General features: G+C 44.8%; 1 protein-coding gene and 1 long non-coding RNA gene across 2 annotated transcripts in view; both read left to right on the top strand.

Annotated features, from left to right (window-relative positions):
• LOC141106877 (uncharacterized) overlaps positions 1-20,776 on the top strand; it is a 211,149-nt gene that overhangs the window by 22,657 nt on the left and 167,716 nt on the right. The window contains exons 10-13 of the mRNA XM_073597806.1: positions 1,695-1,853; positions 14,421-14,664; positions 17,165-18,491; positions 19,997-20,181. Of these exons, the coding sequence (XP_073453907.1) occupies positions 1,695-1,853; positions 14,421-14,664; positions 17,165-18,491; positions 19,997-20,181 (1,915 nt within the window). The remainder of the gene's footprint in view (positions 1-1,694; positions 1,854-14,420; positions 14,665-17,164; positions 18,492-19,996; positions 20,182-20,776) is intronic.
• LOC141105185 (uncharacterized) lies at positions 11,260-12,125 on the top strand. The gene is made up of 3 exons (XR_012235537.1): positions 11,260-11,354; positions 11,477-11,620; positions 11,966-12,125. It is a non-coding gene; the product is annotated as an uncharacterized lncRNA (long non-coding RNA).

The following is a 20,776-nucleotide window of genomic DNA, read 5'->3' as shown; positions in this document are numbered from 1 at the left end:
CATGTTACTGTACATGGGAGTTGCATCATGTAAAAATGTAGAGAGGGTGTAAAAACCTTCTCTTCTCACAGACACGTGTTATGTCAACAGTGTCTTAGGCGTTTTGTTCAAAAGTTCAGTAGCCAGACTGTCTTAAACAAAGTGTGAGTTTATTTGGTCACACTTGGCAATAACTTGAAAATATATACAAAGTTAAATTCTTCTTACAGCTTGATGTAGTAAAACAAAAGAGAATAAGAACAAAAACTTGTATCAAAAGAGTTCAAGAGATGCATCAGCTCTGTCTGTGCTCTTCTATGTCAGAGAGGTGTCTGCTCTAGCAGCTGTTTGTGACGTAGGCTGTGTATAGGCCTAATGTAAACAAAACGTCTTCTGTAGTATAAGGATGCGTGTGTCCTTCCTCTTGTATGTGTGAAAAAGCAGTGAAGTCCTTCTGTGTGTGTGAGTGAAGGACATGTGTTGTGTTGTGTGTCGTGTAGTGAAGTGCGTGTCGTGTCGTGCGTCCTGAAGTGAAGTGTCACTCTGTTTTTATACTATTTCAAATCTACTAGTCAGCAGACTATAGCCATAGCCATATACGGCTAGAACTAAATATGAAATGATCATATTCGTGATTATTCTAAATATTCTCTTTGCCAACAGCTGACACGTCTCTTAAGCTTCTTTGATTGTCAGTAACACACAACAGATTCTTATAAAAAACTCAAGGTGAATGACCTTTCCAAATGGCCGAATTCTTGTAATGGATATCCTTTAAGCTACAGAAATGCAATTCTGTACCAAACCTTACAAATGCATATTAAACTACAATTGGATACATAAATATATATATTACTTCACACAAACTCAATCTAACTAACTAATTAAATAACTATATCAAATAACTAACTATATTATGGATAATATATGTTTTTACTTTTAAAAAGATCTTTACAATAAAGTCTATGACAGATACTCTGAGTATATTCTTATCTGCGAAACCACTGACCTACTGACCTTTAGTCATTAACTTTGTACATGGAGAACAACTGGTACAAAAATGACATGCACACAACCTAGCTATTTCAAGATTCGTCTTATGCTGAGCTGAGTGAGCTTTTTCAAAGTCAAAGCATAAAAGGGAACTCAGAATGCATACTTACAGATCTTGATTATAAAGCCAAATTAATATAATTATTCTACACATCACAACTCCACTTCCTTTTTTGATGTTTTTACTTCGTTCTGACTTTCCCTATGTTTTTTTCACTTATATACTTTACTTAATACAACACCTCCATCACAAGTTGTTTTTTTCCACATTTCAGGAATCAACAATATACAAATATGATACTACACCTCAGCATCCACCCTTATACCAGTAATGACTCTTAAACTCATGTCAATGAATGTGAAGGGCCTAAATAGCCCATTCAAACGGAGAGCTCTATGGTCAGAAGCCATTAAATTCGGAAGGGACGTCATTTGTATCCAAGAATCGCACTTTACAAAGGATAACCCACCAAAATTCAAACACCATAAATTTCCACAAATTTTTCGTTTCCAGCCATATTAAAAAAAAGGAGTGATTACGGCTATAAAAGACACAGTTTCCTTTCAACAAATTGATATCAAAACTGATACTGGTAGCTTCAATTGACAACACGGTATACACAATAGTCAACATATATGCTCCCAACAAAAACCCTCTCCAGTTCATCAAGAAAGTGTTCAAGAAAACAAAGAAAATACAGAAAGGACACCTCATTATTTGTGGAGACCTTAATGCTCCAATGGATCCGGACATGGACACATCCAAGAAAGGGAAGAATCCTAGAAGAGGACTGGCCAACGTCTTTTCAGCCGAAGACAATGTATGATCCCTGGAGATGTTTACACACCACAGAAAAAGACACTTTTTTTTCCAACGTTCACAAGTCATATTCCAGGATAACGGAAAATTTATATAAAATACTTACCGTAATTTTCCTTTCCTGATGGACTCCATGGCAGCCTACGTATGGGTTAATCCCGCCTCTCATACCTCAGAGAACCCCACTCCCATTAATCTTTGCTTCTAGTCAGAGACCGTGTTCCGTAACTTAGCCTACTCCAGCAAATGGGAGGGAACTCCTGCTGCCATGGAGTCCATCAGGAAAGAAAAATTACGTAAAGTATTTGATATAAATTTTTTGTTTTCCTGACAGACTCCATGGCAGCCTACGTATGGGAAATAACTAGCCATACACACCCGGGTGGGCAATTGCTGGTTAAAGAGAAAAATGTTTAATTGGCACAGTCAATAGATAAGACATGCAAACCAAAATTAACTGAAGACAAAGAAGCCAACTCTGCGCAATAGTGCGTCATAAATGTGTTAATCGACGACCATGAGGCCGATTTACAAATTGCTTCCGGGGATACATGTCAGGAGACTGCCCACGATATAGAAACATACCTGGTATAATGAGTGGTCACTGCCTCCGGAGGAGCCAGACCCTTAGCCTTATAAGCCCACTGAATGGCCTGAACAATCCAGGCTGTGATGTTCTAGAAGAAGCACACAATCCTTTGTTTTTCCCATGGAAGAAAATGAACAGATGCTCAGACTTTGTGAAAAGAAGCTGTGGCTTCTAAGTATTGCTTTAAAACTTCTACAACATCTAAAGGATGAATACTAGAGTTCTCGGCTGACCGAAAGGTTGGAAGAACAATCTCCTGATTCTTGTAAAATATGGATGTTACCTTGGGATTTGATCCTAGCATAGGAATCAAGACTACTCGATCAGGGAAGAAAGTAAGGAATGGCTCCTTGAATCCTAGAGAAACAATTTCAGAAAGCCTCTTAGCCGATGTTATGGCCACCAGGAAGATAACTTTTGACAGAAAGATTCCTTCATAGATAGCTGACCCATGTGTTGCATTTCTCTTCCTGAGAAGAAATCCAGGACAAGGGGAAGGTCCCATTTCGAAAATCTTGGTTTTCTTTGGTTTTCTCTGAGATCTGAGCCTTATTGCTCCCTTGCCTATTAAGAGAGTGTCTAGCCCAGGATATACCCGTGAAGGCAGAGATTGCAGGAGCCTGAACTCGCAAGGAGCTAACTGATAAGGACAAATCCAGGCCTGTTTGAAGAAAACCTAGGATATCCTGTATCTTTGGATCGTTAAAAGAACTACCAGTGATAGAAATGTAGTCTGTAAATTTTGACCAAATCCTTTGGTAGACTTTGTTGGTACTTGCTCTCCTGGCATTCAGCAATGTAGAGATAGCCCTGCTTGGGCAACCTCGGCCTCCAGCCTTCCACTCTCAAAAACCAAGCCATCAGGTGCAGATGGGTTGGGAATGAAGAGTCGTTCCCTGCAACAGGAGATCTGGTCTGGATGGGAGAGGAACTGGATCCCAGAAGCTGAGTTGTAACAGCAGAAGAAACCATGGCCTGTTGGGCCAGTATGGGACCATCACCGCCATTTCGATCTCTTCCCACCTGAGTCTTGACAAAAACTGGAGAATGACAGGTAACTGGGAAAAAGGCATAAACCCTGTGGAACCTCCACTGATCCTTCAGGGCATGTACTCCGAAGGCCTGGGGACAACGACATCTCGTGTAGTACCTCTTCAGCTTAAAGTTGCACAGAGAGGCAAACAGGTCCACTGGTACAATTCCCAGAGACAGGACCCAACTGAAGACCTCGGTGTGGAGAGACCATTCGTTGTTGTCTAGGGACACCCTTGAGAGAAAGTCTGCCTGGACGTTCTGAGTTCTGGGGAGATAGACAGCTGTCAGATTTGTCAAATTCGTCTGAGCCCATGACATGATTGACTCCACTTCCGATGCAAGAGCCTCCCTGTCTCTTGATGTATGAGACTGCTGATATGTTGTCCAGTCTTAGGAGAACTGAGGCACCCCTTGTCAAGTGAAGAAATGCTTGTAGAGCACAGAAGGCTGCTCGGAGCTCTAGAACATTCAATACTATCCTTCGAGTTGGAAAGTCCCATTTCCCCTGAGCTACCTCAGTCAGGAAAAGAGCGCTCCATCCTCTGTCGCTAGCATCCATTGTGATCGTGATCCAGGAGACGGGTGCTATGGAATGGCAATTGAGGAGATTCTTCTGTAATAGCCACCAGGGAGGGCTCTCTCGCATGGACGGGGTTAACTGGATGAAATGATTTTGAGACCCCGGATCCCACTGCTGGAGGAAACCCTTTTGAAAGGGCTGCATCTTCCATTGTGCCCATTTCATAATGGGGGCTGTGATTACCATGGTGCCTATTATCTTGAGACACTGTGAGGCCCTGAGAAGAGGAGAAGCCATTGCGAGGCGAATTCTGTCCCGAATCAATGGAACTTTCTCTAGGCGCAAGGAGATGGTACTCTTTAGTGTATTGAATTGAGCGCCGAGGAATATCAGGGACTGTGTAGGCTCTAGATGGCTCTTTTCTCTGTTCAACATCCAGAGTGGAGATGACCTGAGATCGATGTATTAACAGCTGCTCCTTGTCTCATGAGAGTAACAGCAGATCGTCCAGATAGTGATGTAACCGGATACCTCTGGTCTTGGTTAGTGCCATGGTAGCCAGTAAGAGCTTTGAAAAATACCCAAGGTGATGTTGCAAACCCAAACGGGAGACATGTAAATTGGAGACACTTCTGGAACTCCTCTGCTATCGGGACATGGAAATAGGCATCCTTCAGATCTATGGACTCAAGCCAGTAGTCTGGTTAAATTGTCTAATGTATTGTGAGTAGCGACTCCATCTTGAAATTTTCCTTTTTGATAAAAGAATTCAAGCGGATCAAGTCTATGACTGGGCTCCAGAAGCTGTTCTTTTTCAGAACCATGAAAAGGGGTGAGTAAATCCCTTGAAATTTTTTGCCTCTTGTAACTTGTATGGCGTCCTGAGCCACAAGAGAGTCTGTATATGATAGAAAGACTTGCTTTCTTTTTTTTTGTTTTTTTAAACAAGACAAGACTGTGGGTACAAACCTGAAGTGTGGGTGAACTGACAAACGTCCAAGAATTACCTGAGGAGACCGTTTTGACAGTCCAGAAATCCTTAATCGAGGCTGCCCAGACAGGTTGAAACTGAAGTAACCAAGCCTTATATCAAAAAGACTTGGAGGCCTCACGTCCACCAGAAGATGCTTCCTTTGAGGATTTCAGGCCAGAAGGCTGGTTTCTCTACCAGTTCTTCTCGAACTTGCGACCAGGCTTATAATGATGAGCATCTCTTGCATGATCCTGATCTTGCCTAGGTTGAGCTCTTCTCTGACCTAGAAGGCGACGATCCTGGGGAAGGAACCCTGACTTACCCCCGTGGCACGGGTGATAGCACTGTCAAGCTTGTTCCCGAAGAGGGAGGAGCCCTCAAAGGGAATCCTGCACCATGCCTGTTACGAGGCAGGATCAGCTAACCAAGGGTGCAGCCACAAGGCACGTTTAGCTGTGACGGAAGACAGCGTGACGCGTGCTACCGGGCGAATAATGTCAAGGGAGGCTTCTCCCAAAAGACCGACACCATCCTTAGTTCATGTATCGGTATGCTCCTGGCCGTCTCCTCAGAGACGCTTCCCAAGGTAGAATGCACTTCATCTGTCCAGGCCTCTATTGCTTTGGACAGGGCTGCAAGGGCCAGAGCTGGCTTACAGGCCACACCTGCTGTAATATATATACGTTTGAGGTCTGTATCTATCTTCCTCTCCAAACCGTCCTTAAAGGAAACAGTGTCTTCCAGAGGGAGTGTGACGTGCCTCACCAACCTCATTAAGGCTGCGTCAGATGAGAGGTGCTGACTCTAGATGTTTCACATCCTCACTTTTGAATGGGTACTTTTTTGCTATTTTAGATAGTAGCAAGTTTTTTTTTTCCACGCCACCCTATTCATCTGTAATGATTTCACCAAGTTCACCCAAAAAGGGGAAAGTTTGGGCGCTCCTTCTTTAGAGAAAAAAATCAAAACCCGTGCCAGGGTTAACGCCTTCCACCTCACTATCTGAGGCTTCACTTAAGAAGCGGTTATGCTGAGAGGGACCCGGAGCCTCAGGGTCATCCTGCACAAGGACTGATGCTTGGTCAACAGGAGGAATGATGGTACGGTTGGAGTCAGTTCTGCTCAGGGATTCCTGAACCCCCTTGCTGACCAGTGCCTCCACTTGATGGTCTCCACCTCCTCTTTCCCTTACGGCTCGGGAATAACATGGCTCACAGAAGGATTTACCTTCCGGGAACTGAGCCCTTCATCCCCAGCAAACTTTTCTTTTAGAGTGACTGGAATGGCGGTGAGAATGGTGCCCAGATCCAGATTTGGGTTCTTTACTATGACATCTAGAAGATGATCTAGGACGCCTATAATCTTAATGAGGAATGATGGAATGTTGTGATCTAGAATGGTTATTATATTCGCGTGCCGAATCCCGATGTTCAGACCTAGAGGGACTGAGGGAAAGACAAAAGGGAATAAACAGGCTCCAGGTGAATAACCCAGACAAGCAGAAGGAAAAGATTCCTATCTGCAGCGTAAGGGTTGGCCACTGGAGGCAGTGAAACATCCACAGCAAAAAGCTTGGTAACTGAAAAGATCAAACCTATAATCAAAACAGGTAACACAAGCCATAGCAAGTCATCATCAACCAGCAGCATAGCTTCCTACCTTAGTAACTTCAAACAAGTGCACCAGGAAGCTGTCGCCTGAGCCCGTAGGATATTTCAAGTAATAGCTGTATCTGACATCCATTTAAACTTGGCGCCAACGATGACATCACCGCTCCCCCGGCGCTCCTACAATGGGGCCGACATCGGGCAGCGGAGCTCGCGCGCATGCGCGACCGCCGCCATCTTACCAGGACTGTGAATGCGCGAACCAAGCCTCGATCTCGGACGAGGTTCGCAGATGCGCAGGCAACTCGGAAGAAGTGGCGGACTGGAAAGCAGATGCGCTCCAGCTGCCATAGAGCCAGAGGAAACAAACGGAGTCAGGTAGACAGACAACATAAACAAACACTGCTGCCATGTATATAAAAAAAAATATCACGATACCACCACGGCACGATCTCAATCCAGCCTGGAACTGGGAGCGATTACTCACTGCAGGACTGGGGCGTTTCAGGAAGGGCCTCCCGCTAATAGCTAGGACGTTTGGCCAAGTTGCCGCTTGCCTGCCAATGGCCAGGCCAGTAAGCTCTTCATGGCATCGCATTTGTCGCCCGTATCCACCCTGCTAATAGCTGGGATTGCTGGACTCCAGTAATAAAAACCGCCATCAAAATTCGTGCAACCAGGACTCGACCGCAGAAACCTGCATAAGGTAAGACATAACCTTGGATCTAGGAGGAGGATAAAAAAGGAACATGGTCTTTGACTAGAAGCAAAGATTTATGGGAGTGGGGTCCCATGAGGTATGAGAGACGGTATGCTGCCATGGAGTCTGTCAGGAAAGACTATTTCATCACAGACAAATATCTCCTCCCAAAATTAACCAATGCTAACATTCACAATTTAACGTGGTCAGACCACGCACCAATTACACTAGAAATTAAATCAAACCAAATCTGTCCCAATAACCATTTATGGAGAAATAACACATTTATTCTATCCCAGGAGGGGTATCGGTCTATGATGAAAAAAAGCCTAAAGGATTTTTTTTTAGTGAATGATAAAGTCTTTGTTAATAATGCTACACTATGGTGCTCTCACAAAGCCTATGCCAGAGGCCTGCTAATACAAATAGCTGCCAGGGAGAAAAAAAGTAGGAACAATAAAATAAATACTATTCTGAAAGGGATATCCAATTCGGAAGAACTACATAAAAAAAAGCCCCAAGGCATAAATTTAGAACTTAGTAATCTAAAAGCTGAACTCAGATTTGCTCTAATTGCTGATCATGATAAATATTTAAAAAAATTACATTTGAAATATTACTCTCAAGGAAACAAAGCGGGTAAACTACTAGCTTCTCAACTGCGCCAACGTCAACAAAAAAATAAAATTCCTAAACGAATCCACCACAACTCAAACAAAGTAATAATCAACCCACGAGAAATTGTAGACACATTTGCACAATACTATGAAGCGTTATATAACTTAAAAGATGACAAAAATACCCCTCAACCTGACACCAACAAAATTAAAGCATTTTTAATCTCCCCTCCATCGACCCTATATCTCTAGATCTGCTTAATAAACCAACTGAAGAAATCTCAAAAGTCATAAACGAACTACCAAAAAATAAAGCACCAGGAGAGGATGACCTCTCAGGAGAATATTACTCAGCCTTTAAAGACACGTTAATCCCATACCTAGCCAAATTGTTTAACCAAGCAGCAAATTCAAACACCTTTTCAAAAGAACTTCTAGAAGCCATAATAATAACATTACCAAAATCAGGAAAAGACCCCACATCCCCCTTAAATTATAGACCCATATCTTTATTAAATTCTGATCTTAAAATATACGCCAAAATACTGGCCAACAGAATAGTCAACATAACCCCCTTATTAATTAAAACCCGACCAAGTAGGCTTTATCAAAGGTAGGCAAGCACCTGACAGCACAAGAAGGATGTTAAATATTATCAACCTAATACACAATGACAAAACACCCTCTCTACTACTAGCATTAGATGCTGAAAAAGCATTTGACAGAATGCATTGGGAATATATTTCACAAACTCTAACCAAATTTGGCTTCCAAGGATTCATACACTCTGCCATTATGGCATTATACACCCATCCCACTGCAAACATTTTCTCAACAGGTATGCTATCTAGAAATTTCTCTTTAACCAACGGGACTAGACAGGGTTGCCCCTTATCCCCACTAATATTTTCCCTAGCGATAGAACCTTTAGCGGAATTTATACGCTCTTCCCCAGAAATCAAAGGTATTACCATCGGCCAAGATATACACAAATTAGGCTTATTTGCCGATGACATAATACTGACACTAACCAAGCCTGAAATTTCTTTACCATCAGTAATTACAGCACTAGATAAATTCAAAGAGGTGTCATACTACAACATCAATCAAAGTAACTGTCACATCCTACCTATGAATGTACCTGCCACAACAATTATAGACTTAAGTACAAAACATGGTTTTAATTGGGACAATACCTCCATAACATATCTAGGAATACAACTCACCTCACCTCCAACTAAAATATATGACGTAAACTTCCCTACCCTCTTAGAACAAATTAATTGAGACCTAATGAATATACAAAAAACACATCTATCCTGGGTCGGCAAAATAGCTGCATTCAAGATGTAAACCTTACCAACAATTCTATACTGTTTCAGATGTCTCTCGATCCCTATACTTACCAAATTTTTCACGCAATTGAATACCAAACTTAAACAATTTATATGGAATAAAAAAAACTAGAGTCGCATTCTCAATCCTCACCACCGCTAAAGCTAATGGAGGAATGAATCTACAAGATGTCAAGAACTATTACTATGCATCCATTTTAGACCAGATGAAATATTAGTTCTACCCTAAAAAAGATAAGTTATGGCTAAACATAGAACAAGAATCTACTAAAAATTCTGACTTATATGCACTAGCAATAGCCACAGCCATTCTCCCTAAAGTAATCACTCCAAATCTACTGAGTATTAAAACTACATTATTTGCTTGGAAACACATACTTTCTAAAACTAGACATATTAAAAAAAAATCTAAAATATGCCTCCCTACAGAAATTATTAACTATTGCAGAATCCGCTTTTCAGAAGATGAATGGATCAAACAGGGAATCAGATTATATAAAAATCTACCCTTGAACCTTATAGAAGCTATTAGGAGTAAGCTTGGAAAGTGTAAACGTTTAAAAGATTTCAATGCTGATGATGTGATAGAATTTCCATCGATAATATGGGAATATCTGTCTTATCATGAGGACCATACAAAGAAAGGCATTTCCTTTTTCTATGGGATACTCTCCTCCCATCCAGATAATAAAAATGCTCACATGTTAAAATGGGAAAGAGATTTAGGTCAAAACTTCTCATGGGACCAGTGGAAAAAATCATTCCAAATAATCAACAAATCATCATTGTGTATAGAACACTGGGACAATGCTCAAAAAATAACTAACAGGTGGTATTTAACCCTGTATAAATTAAAAATTTACCCATCCACACCTGACATTTGTTGGGGGTGTAATGAGCAAACTGGAAATCTTATACACACCCTCTGGAGTTGCAAAACCCTGAAAAGCTTTTGGAACTCAGTCTCATCATTTATAGCAGATATTACAGGAAACTTTTCCACACTTACTCCCGCCTCAGCCCTACTAGGTATAGAACTTGAGAAATACCCCACTATACATAGAACAATTGTGGTCCACATTTTAATAGCCTCAAGACTTACAATAGCTTATCTCTGGAAATCTACGGAAGCATCCAATCTATCTACTGTCATAACTAGATTGAATACCCAGGTACAATTTGAATTAATGCTAGCTTATAAAAAACACTCCATAACCACTTTCAGTAAAAAATGGAAAATTTGGATATCCCATCCCAGAGCCTCCAATTACCTAAAAGAATGTAAAATTTAAATTTACCCTTCAGGCTGAAATATTGTGACCATTCACCTAAGCAATTAGTCTGTGTAGAGCAATATCTCTGATATTCATTACTTTTTGGTTATTCGTTATTTTTAATTTCCCTTCCCAACATTATTTCCATACTCATAGTTTATACTGTAAGAAGCATAGTTAAAGTGGTGACCTTCCAGTCCTACAGCTTGAACCCAACCGGGGTAGGCTGGACTAGGCCATCAAGGTTTATATCAGTACTATACTTACTTTATGCCTTCTCAGTTCTTGTATTACAAATGTTGTATAATATATGCAGCAACTTCAATTGATTTGTATTTGTTTGATGAAATAAATTAAAATTATTGTTAAAAAATATAGATATGGAGATCCTTTCCTACTATATGGAGTGGAACACGAAGACAGGATGAGTGTGATTGTACAGACATAGAAAGTGAACACACAGGAGATCCTGGGTGAGGGGTGAGTTGTGAGGACGTAAAAAGAAAACATTGTTGGAACTGGCAGCAGAGGAAGTAATAATAATAATTTATTTAGAAGGACCCAAGGATCTCTACAAGGACATCATGATGGAGAATCAGCCGCCCCTCACATCACCGGGTAAGAGGAGATTTTATTGTAAAGGAGAGAGCAGTACGGAGGGTCCACCTAGATCCCCCATCATCTGATAAACACATAGAAAAAATGTATTCAGTCAGTGTGTGTGTTTCCTACAGATGGATCCAGTAATAGGAACCCACCAGAGAAATGTCCCCATCCTCTGTATTCCCGGGATTCCACACAGGAAGATCACACCATCCCTCACCATCATCAGGTAGGTGGGACTGAGCAATTAGAACTCAAATACGTTGGAGAATTCTACACTTTGAAATAACATTCTTTTATTTCATCTCTTGTTTCCTTTTATAAATCCGTTTTATCACATTTGGGGTTTAGGGTGAACAACTGAAAGACATCAAAGTTGAGGTTAAAGTAGAAAAAGAAGAGAATTCTGTGGACCAGCAGTCAATGGTAGAGGGTGATCCTCTGTGTTCCTGGGATTCCATACAGGAAGATCACACCATCCCTCACCATCATCAGGTAGGTGGGGCTGGGCATCTAGACCTAAATATATATTCTAAGCCATGAGATGACGTTCTTCTGTGTAGTCTCTTGTTTTACTTCAACATCTGAAGTGCAGCCTTTGTTACCCACACCCCCCATCCCCGTTTCTAGCTACTTTTAGCGCCCTACATTTTTCACCCCATTTTTATTTTTTAATATACATTAATTTCCTCTGTGGGTCTTAAGCCCAGACACATCGCGGGTCCTCTTCATCCTTGTGTTCTTCCAACGGAGGGTACATACTGAATGACATGCCATTTGTGTCCTTTATGTCTGCCTTGAGTTGACTTTAATAGATGTTTTCTATTATTCTTGGTGTAGGGTGAAGAATGGATTAATATAAAAGCTGAGGTTAAAGAAGAAGAAGTAGAGATGTATGTGGGGGGTGATCAGCCATTCACAGAGGAGGTTGGGATGATTATGAAAAGTGAACAGGAGGACATTTCTCTACATTTTGACACAGGTAGGTAACAGACATTGTGGAAAAAACAGGTCAAAGTCTCATTTTACTTCTAAGTATAAGGATTGTAGTGTAAAAAAAATGTTAGATAATTATCAGATCTTCACATCATCCTATAGGCAGGTTCTAAAAGGTTAAATATGTGTTTGCCTACTAAAGGGTTAATGTGTGGTGTGGTAAGAGTTAACACTTGGTGCTGTGATGTTCCTTCCCCTGCATGTGTCACTTCCTGATTCTGAACCGGATCGGACCTCGTGGTCTGTTCCTGTATGGGAGGTGATCAGTGAGGAAACTGTAAAGAGCTGAACTGTGTGGTGGAGTTTCCCCTTAGTGGGACCCCTGGATGGGTTCCAAGAAGGGCCAGGACAAGGGGTGGGCTGGAGGTGTGGCTGCCCTGGGTGCAATGGTTTACTGTAGGGATGGGGGATGGGGGCACCTTCCTTTTGTTACAAGGCTGATAGGAGTAGTGATAGTGACAGTAATTTAGACAAGGGAGTGACTGATCGGTGTAGGATCCCCTAAACTTGCACATCATAAATTGGGAGTGGGTGCAGTTTGGCATCTTTGCCCTGGGCACTGGAAGACCTTGTCCCAGCACTGGTTCCAAGGACTGGACTTTTGATGCTATTTACTGGGATGCAACTAAGCCATAAAAAGTTATGAACAACGGCGCACAGCCAAATCCAGTACATTGTTATTAGAGAGAGAGAGTGGAAATGCAATTGTGATTCTGTATATTGTTTAAATGTACTTCTACGGAAGCAGTGGTTCTCAACCTCAGTCCTCAAGTACCCCCAACGGGCCATGTTTTCAGGTTTTCCTTTACTTTGCACAACTGCTTTAAATCAATATCAATGACATTGTATTGATAAGATCTATTTTATCTAAGGGAAGTTCCCAAAACATGGCCCATTGGGGGTACTTGAGGACTGAAGTTGAGAACCATTGCACTAAAAAACCTATTGTTTAAGAGCGACCGTCTGTGTTACTTTGGAAGAGAAGGGACTTTACAATATATTGGGGAGAACTAGGGAATAGAATGTACAATTCAGTTAAGTCTTGATGTCATGGAGTGAAGAGTGATAAGAAGGAGCTTCCAATTCAGGGCGAAGAGAATGGTGGAGAGCAGTGACAGAGGTTTTGTAGGTAAGGGTAGTTTGGCACATGGTTGGGCCCCATGTTAGGGCACACTGCAGAACAGAACCCTCCTAGGGGCTATGCTTAGAACCACAGTGTGCAAGGCCTTGCAAAATAAGTGTGGTGGGTCCCATCTTTGCCATGTGCTGGGTTGTAATCCATGCCAAGCTGGCCATCTCCATCCTTTGGACACTTTCAGTACCTGTAAGCGTATATGACTTCATTGGTGGTGGACTGAAGGTGGCACTGTAGCACCCTGATGTTTAGGCAGGGTTGCTCCTAAATTTACCTGCCAGGTGTATTTGCCTTGGCCAATTGTTAGGGATCAATTGAGTTCCCCCTAAGTCTGGAATCGCTGTACTTCTCGCTAGGTGGCCGGGTACCTAATGACATTAGATAAGACAAGGGCAAAGCAAGAACAGATTAGGAGTATATGGGGTATCTCAGCCAATGGGCAGGGGTTTTCAAGCTAGGGACCGAGCAGGCCAGTGGGGTGAAGCTTGAGAAGTATCTGAAGTGCCAAGCTAGGGACCCAGCAAGGAAGCCGGGGTGACGCTTGAAGAAGATACTGAAAGTGAGGATTGGAAGAGCTCAGAGGATCCGGTGGCAGTGGATCAGCAAGTCTAGTGAGAGAGTCTGGGAGCTTAGTCGAGTGAAGACCTACAAGGAGTGATTGTAGGGGAAGTGAAGGAACTGTTACAATTTGTGTTAGAAACTGTTAAGGGGGGGTTTGCTTAGCTATGGAAGTGTGAGGACGCACCGCTGGGAGCTCTGCACTGGAACGGGCTGAGAATCACCCGTATAACCGAGCAGTCAAGCCAGCTTCACATGCCAGGGGGCCGCAAACACCCTCCGGCCACTGAGGAACGGAGGGGACCTGAAATTTCCCACTACTTTCTACGGCAACAGCAAATCTCCTCGCCGGCCGGACGGAGCAAGATGGCGCCGCCACGAGTCTCCACAGTGAGCGCTGCAACTACAAGTAAGAGGGGCACACAGACAGCTGTATCCTCGGCAGAGGAGGACTTTCCCCCCTTATCACACAGGGCTCCCTCACCCATACAGTCCCCAGCCATCCCGTTTGCAGACACCCCACTACCGTCGGATGGCACAGGGGATCGAGGCGGCGTGGCGGAGGGCTCACTGAGGGATATAATGTCGGGCCTACCCTCTAAACAGGACCTAAATGCAATGGCCACTTCAATAGTTAACGCCCTCACTAGGGAACTGCATGACCTAAAGCAACAAGTCGACACAGTAGAGGAGCGGGTGACTGCTATTGAATCCTCCCATGCAGACACTGAAACTCGCATCACATCCCTAGAATCTGAACACAGGGCTTTTCGCCGCCATCTTGTGGATGTCCACCTGCGACTTGATGACGGCGAGAACCAGAGCAGGCGGAATAACTTACGCCTCAGAGGTATCCCAGAGGCCACGATGGGCCCCGATCTCCGGTCCACTGTCATCGCTATTTTGAACTAGGTCTTAGGGAAACCACCCACCGCAGATCTGGAACTTAACAGGGTGCACCGCATACCGGGTCCCAGGGCCCCTTCTTCTGCTCAGCGATCAACGGCTGACATTGATCTCCCCCGAGACGTCTTGTGCAGAGTGCACTTCTTTACAATCAAGGAAGACATATTACGTCTAGCATGGGAGAGGGGCCCGATAGACTTTGATGGAGCTACCATCCGGATCTTCCCAGACATATCCAGGCTAACACGTGTCATGCGAGGGATGATGAGACCCCTGTTGGATGTAATCCGTGAGGCTGACACCACTTATCGCTGGGGTCACCCCTTTCATTTAATAGTCAAGAAACAAGGATCTGAATTTCACCTTCGCACACCGGATCAGCTTCCCGCACTCTTTCATTTTATCGCTAGACCGGTGATAGACATACCTAACTGGTTTGATTACTTGCTATCACAGGATACACCTAACCCCTCTGCCCCTCGGCAGCAGAGGGTTCGACGCTCCAGATCCCGTCAACCCAATCGAGAAGCCATCAGATCACATCTGACATCATCCGAAGATTAATCACTCACTCCTTAACGTACAGGAGCTGGTAAGACTCACAGTATTCCATGTCTTCACCATCCCTCACCATCAACCCAGTTGGCGATTTACACAAGATTTATCAAGCTGACAGCTCAAGAACATGACTATACCTAAGAGACATGGCTGCACGGCCCTCTTATCCCTTCACCCCATGCGGCGCCGCCTGGCCTGCTGTGTCCACACACTTACCATGTTTAGTTACTATTTTTATATTTTCTCCTGGCTTTCTATACTGAGGTTTTGCTGGGTGGGGTGGGGCTGAATTGTGTAAAATGTCTCTAGGGGACACAACCAGGCTTGGTCTGTGCGGGCCTGCGCACTGCTCCCCTACTCTGGTCCTCACAGGTACTGGAGGGGGTGTTGTGTTGATATGCATGGGTCTCGCTATCATGAGGTCCAACCACCTGGGTCACAGCCACAGGCCGCAAGGATGCCTACATGTTTTTTTTGTTTTCTTTTTTACGAGTACGGCACTCCTTTTTGCATTTTTGTTTTTATAATGCTAAGCTTGGGTTGTGTTTAGTTTACGATAACAGGATGGGTGTGTACCTGCTTTCTATTATCCGTTCCTGGACAATGTTTCATAGGCTTGGAACTTGGCGTCATGGCCTTGCCGCTCCGGGAGGCGGGATTGGGGGGACTCTGCGCATGCCTGGCCCAGGAATTCGGGTGGCTTGTGCGGGTCCCCCTGGTCCATAGGTCGCCCCAGCGGTGCAGTAACGCCGGGCGACCACAAGACAATGGGTATTACTGTGTCTACACATGACTACCAGAATCCCACTGGGGCTATGATTTTTTATTTTTCAAGCTGGTTAAAATGTTGTTTACATATTCATTTATTATGATTCTCAATGTCCCAATTTAGTGCATCTCCTCAATGCAGAGTAGTTTTGGTATTTGTCTTTAAGGTTAGATACCTACCCTACAAACAGCGATCCTCGCTGGACTGACCACCCCCACTTAGGGCGGCCTCCCGGTTGCTAAATTTTGGTTAAATCGGGGGTCCATAGAGTAATTGTATTACAGTCTAGATCTCCCCTTTCAACTCCCCTACCCCCTCCCTACTCTCCACTAATCCCCTGTCCCCCGCTGTCTCTCGCTCTATTTCCTACCCCCTCTTCTTTTCTCGGTGGTGCTGCCCCCCGGCTGGGCGGCGACGTGACTGGAGGTGTTCGCCATCTTTATCCTCATACAAGTGTCTGTCGTGGTGATAGACAACGCGATGGGTCTCCTAAAGGTTACCTCCCTCAATGTCCATGGCCTTAATATCCCGGAAAAACGCTCTCAACTCCTAGCTGACTTACGTAGAGGCAAAACCCAGGTTGCCTTTCTACAGGAAACTCACTTTCATGGGGACCGTATCCCCAAACTGACTAACAGTTTCTTCCCGACAGCATACCACAGTATTTCACCCATCTCCAAATCTAAGGGGGTCAGCATTCTGGTGGCAAAATCGGTACCATGGATGCTCAAGTCGCAGCGAGTAGACCCACAGGGCCGCTTCCTTTTGCTTAAGGGTAAGATCTTTGACGTGCAGGTCACCTTCACCAATGTATATTTTCCCAATGTAGATCATGTACAATTCTTAGGTGGGCTAGTACCCCAGCTCTTGGAGTTCACAGAAGGGATGCTTATCTTTGGAGGGGATATGAATTTTGCGTTAGACCCTCTGCTTGACACCTCAAGGGGCGCCTCCCACCTTTCCTATGCCCGTCTGAAACGGGTAAAGGCTGACCTTCGCACCCTGCGCCTAACTGATCCATGGCTCCTACTACATCCCCAAGACAGAGATTACTCTTATTTTTCGTAAGTCCATCACTCCTATACACGACTGGACTACCTGTTATTATCTCATAAAGATCTAGCAAGGGTGGTGGCCTCTTCTATAGATGTCATCTCCTTCTCGGACCATGCTCCAGTACACCTGACGCTTCAACTGGGACCAATGACTAAATCCCCGCCCTCCCGGAGACTAAATGAGGCTCTGCTGCAGTCTGAGGAGATTCGCGCGGAGGTACTGGTCAAGTTGCAGGAATATTTTTCTTTAAACGAAACCTCGGTCTCAAACCCGTTAGTGATGTGGGAGGCACATAAGACGGTCATCAGGGGCATCCTAATCAATATAGGGGCTCGTCTCAAAAGGGAGAGAACTCGTCGAACCGAGGAACTTCTCCTTCAGATCCAGACCTTAGAGCGCTCCCATAAGGCTAGTTTAGCCCGCTCCACTTACCAGGAACTACTAAAGGCTCGCGAAGAACTTCGCTCACTCCTACTACACAAAACGAAAGAGAAACTGGCCTGGGCGCGACGCACGATGTATGATTTCTCAAATAAACCCGGCTCCCTTCTAGCGAGAGCAATAAGAGGCCCACGTACTAAAACCCACATCTCTCACATCATGTCCTCAGCCGGCCGGAGGGTGTTTACATCCACCGACATGGCGGAGGAGTTTCGCTCATTCTACAAGGATCTCTATAATCTAAACAGGCCTTCTCCTGAAGATCCTAACTCAACTGGAGGTTTCACCCCGGGCTCATACTTAGCCTCTTCAGGCATGCCTTCCCTATCAGCAGATATCCTGGAGGAGATGGAGGAACCCATTACAGTAGAGGAGCTGGGTATAGCATTGGCAAATTTGAAGCCAAAGAAAGCCCCAGGTCCAGATGGCCTTACACCAGCCTATTATAAGACCTTTTTTGAGACGCTTTCTAAACCATTTGTTACTGCGCTTAATTCGATTACAAAAGGGAATTCCTTCCCCTTAGACACTCTAAGAGCTTATATATCACTCATTCCAAAGGAGGAGAAGGATCTACAGCGTTGTGGAAGCTATCGGCCGATAGCTCTACTGAATGCTGATTTAAAATTATTCGCCAAAATATTGGCGAATAGGCTGCTCCCACACATACCGAGCCTAATTCATAAAGACCAAGCAGGCTTTGTACCACAACGGGAACCTCGCGACAACACCATTAGGGTGGTTAACCTGATTCATGCGGCCAGGACATCATGTCGACCCCTCCTCCTGCTGTCAACAGACGCGGAGAAGGCTTTCGACCGAGTGGATTGGACTTTCATCAGGGCCACTCTAGAACATATTGGCCTGCGCACTTCGATGCTCAGCTGGATACTGTCACTTTATTCCGATCCCACGGCTGCGGTAAAGGTCAACGAGACGAGGTCGGGGTATTTCAATATCTGAAACGGTACCCGTCAGGGCTGCCCTCTGTCTCCGTTGATCTTTATACTCACCCTAGAACCCTTGCTCTGTAGAATACGGGCAAACCCAAATATTGTGGGCTTCCATAAACCCTCCGGGGCCCATAAGGTCGCCGCTTTCGCAGATGACCTTATTTTCTTCCTGGCAGACCCACTTGCCTCGCTCCCTACTTTGCTCCATTCCCTTCAGGAATATGGGGCCTTGTCCCTTTTTCAAATAAATATGACCAAATCCTCCCTGTTCAACATTACGTTGGGCCCGCCGACCTATTTCAAGCCAATTTCACTCCAATGCTTCAGAGTCTCAAGACAGACCTACATCACTGGCATTCCCTCACCCTGACATGGTTTGGCCGTTGTAACGCCATCAAGATGACCGCGCTGCCGAGGGTTCTTTACTTGCTACAAGCCCTCCCTATACATCTCCCATCCTCCTTCTTCAAGCGTATTGACGCACTGTTTCGAGAGTTTTTCTGGTCACACCGAAAACCACGCATTAAATTGCAATTACTACATATGGCGAAACATAGGGGAGGGATTGGACTCCCGGACTTAAAAGCCTACTATAGGGCAACGCACCTCACCAGGCTTATTGACTGGTACTGTCATGCGGAGGCAAAACAATGGGTGATGATGGAGCTGGAGGACTCCAACGGCACAGCCAAGAGCTGGCCATGGATCACCACCCCGTTACCAAGGGTCCTTATCGACCACCCCACCTTAGGCAGCACATTACAGGTTGCCAGAGAAACTTTTCACAAATCCTCGGTATCCCCCATGCCCTCCCCCATGGTGCCTGTTTTGGGTAACCCAGATTTCCCACCTGGCTGCCAGGAGCCAATATATAGATCCCTGTCGGCGGAGGGGAAGTGGCCTCACCTTTATGACTTCATTGGGCCAAATGGCCAGCTTGGGGCAGCTGCCGGATTGGAAGACATCAACCCGCCACTGGACTTCCTGAGTGGTCTCCAACTGCGTACATACTTACGCCGATGCACACGGATCTTAGGCAGTCCACGTCCGCTCACAGAGTTGGAACGGATATGCCACCGCAGGGAACCCATACGCCACTCTCTATCCTTAATCTATTCTTTCCTGATTTCCCCGGGAGAGGGATTTATTCCTCCTTTTATTTCTAAATGGGAGGAGGATTTGGGAGCTCGCTTCGATGACTCCCAGAAGGAGAAGAATCTACATTTCGCCCAAAAATCCTCTCTGACCACCAGGATCCAGGAGACCTGCTACAAAATTGTGACTAGATGGTACAGAGTGCCATCGACTCTACATCGGTACTTTCCCCAGGTCCCTGATCTATGTTGGCGATGTGGGACGGAGGAGGGAACAATGTTCCATATTTTTTGGGATTGCTCCAAAATAAAACCCTATTGGCGGGAGGTGACACGAACGATCGAACATCTGACTGGTGCCTCGCTGGATGGCGACCCTGGGGCATGTCTGTTGCATCTCTCTAGACGTCCAATTAAGAAATACAAAGCCTCCCTAACCATTCAGCTACTGAACGCAGCCAAGGCTTGCATTCCCTTACTTTGGAGATCGGAGGTCCCACCAAATAAAATTCAGTGGTATGCCAAGGTCAATGAGTTGCGCGATATGGAGGATCTTACTGCCACTTTGTACGGACGGGAGGAGGCCTTTCGTGAGACATGGCGACCCTGGCAGCACTTCATATACACTGAGGTGTATCTCTGTGAGGTGGCACTGGCTGGGTGACCTTTGATTTGGGGGCGCCGCCCGGCCGGGGGGCCCAGCCACCGCTCTTAGTCTATCTTTACCTCTTCATTCAATTTCATCTCTCTACCCCCCCTGCTCCCCATTCACACACCCCTATTTCTTTCTCCTCTATGTTTCCCTCTCACTCCTCCCTTCTTTCCTCTTGTCGCTTTATCCCATTTTTATGCCCACTCAGCGCTGGGAGAATCGATCCAGATATGTTGTATATCTTGGTGTGCATCACACTTTGGTAGTATCCCATGGCTGAACTTTGCTGACTACCTAAGGAGTATCCTACCCTGGTCAGCGGAGAGTTTTTCGTTTACTATTTGATGATTAAAGCTACACGATCTATACGATAAACAGGGTTACTCTCAGGAGACTCCCCCGATTGAATATTTGGTCAGTTACCTAGTAAGACCCATTTCCTCCTGTCTCATGTATGTCCCATTAATCGTGCAAGCTGGAGAATGACTACTCTTTAGTACTGAAACGACAAATAACTCTGTCCATGACTGTTC

Source organism: Aquarana catesbeiana, linkage group LG08 (assembly GCF_042186555.1).
Source record: "Aquarana catesbeiana isolate 2022-GZ linkage group LG08, ASM4218655v1, whole genome shotgun sequence".
Classification (NCBI taxonomy): domain Eukaryota; kingdom Metazoa; phylum Chordata; class Amphibia; order Anura; family Ranidae; genus Aquarana; species Aquarana catesbeiana.
This window is presented reverse-complemented; position numbering and strand designations above follow the sequence as displayed.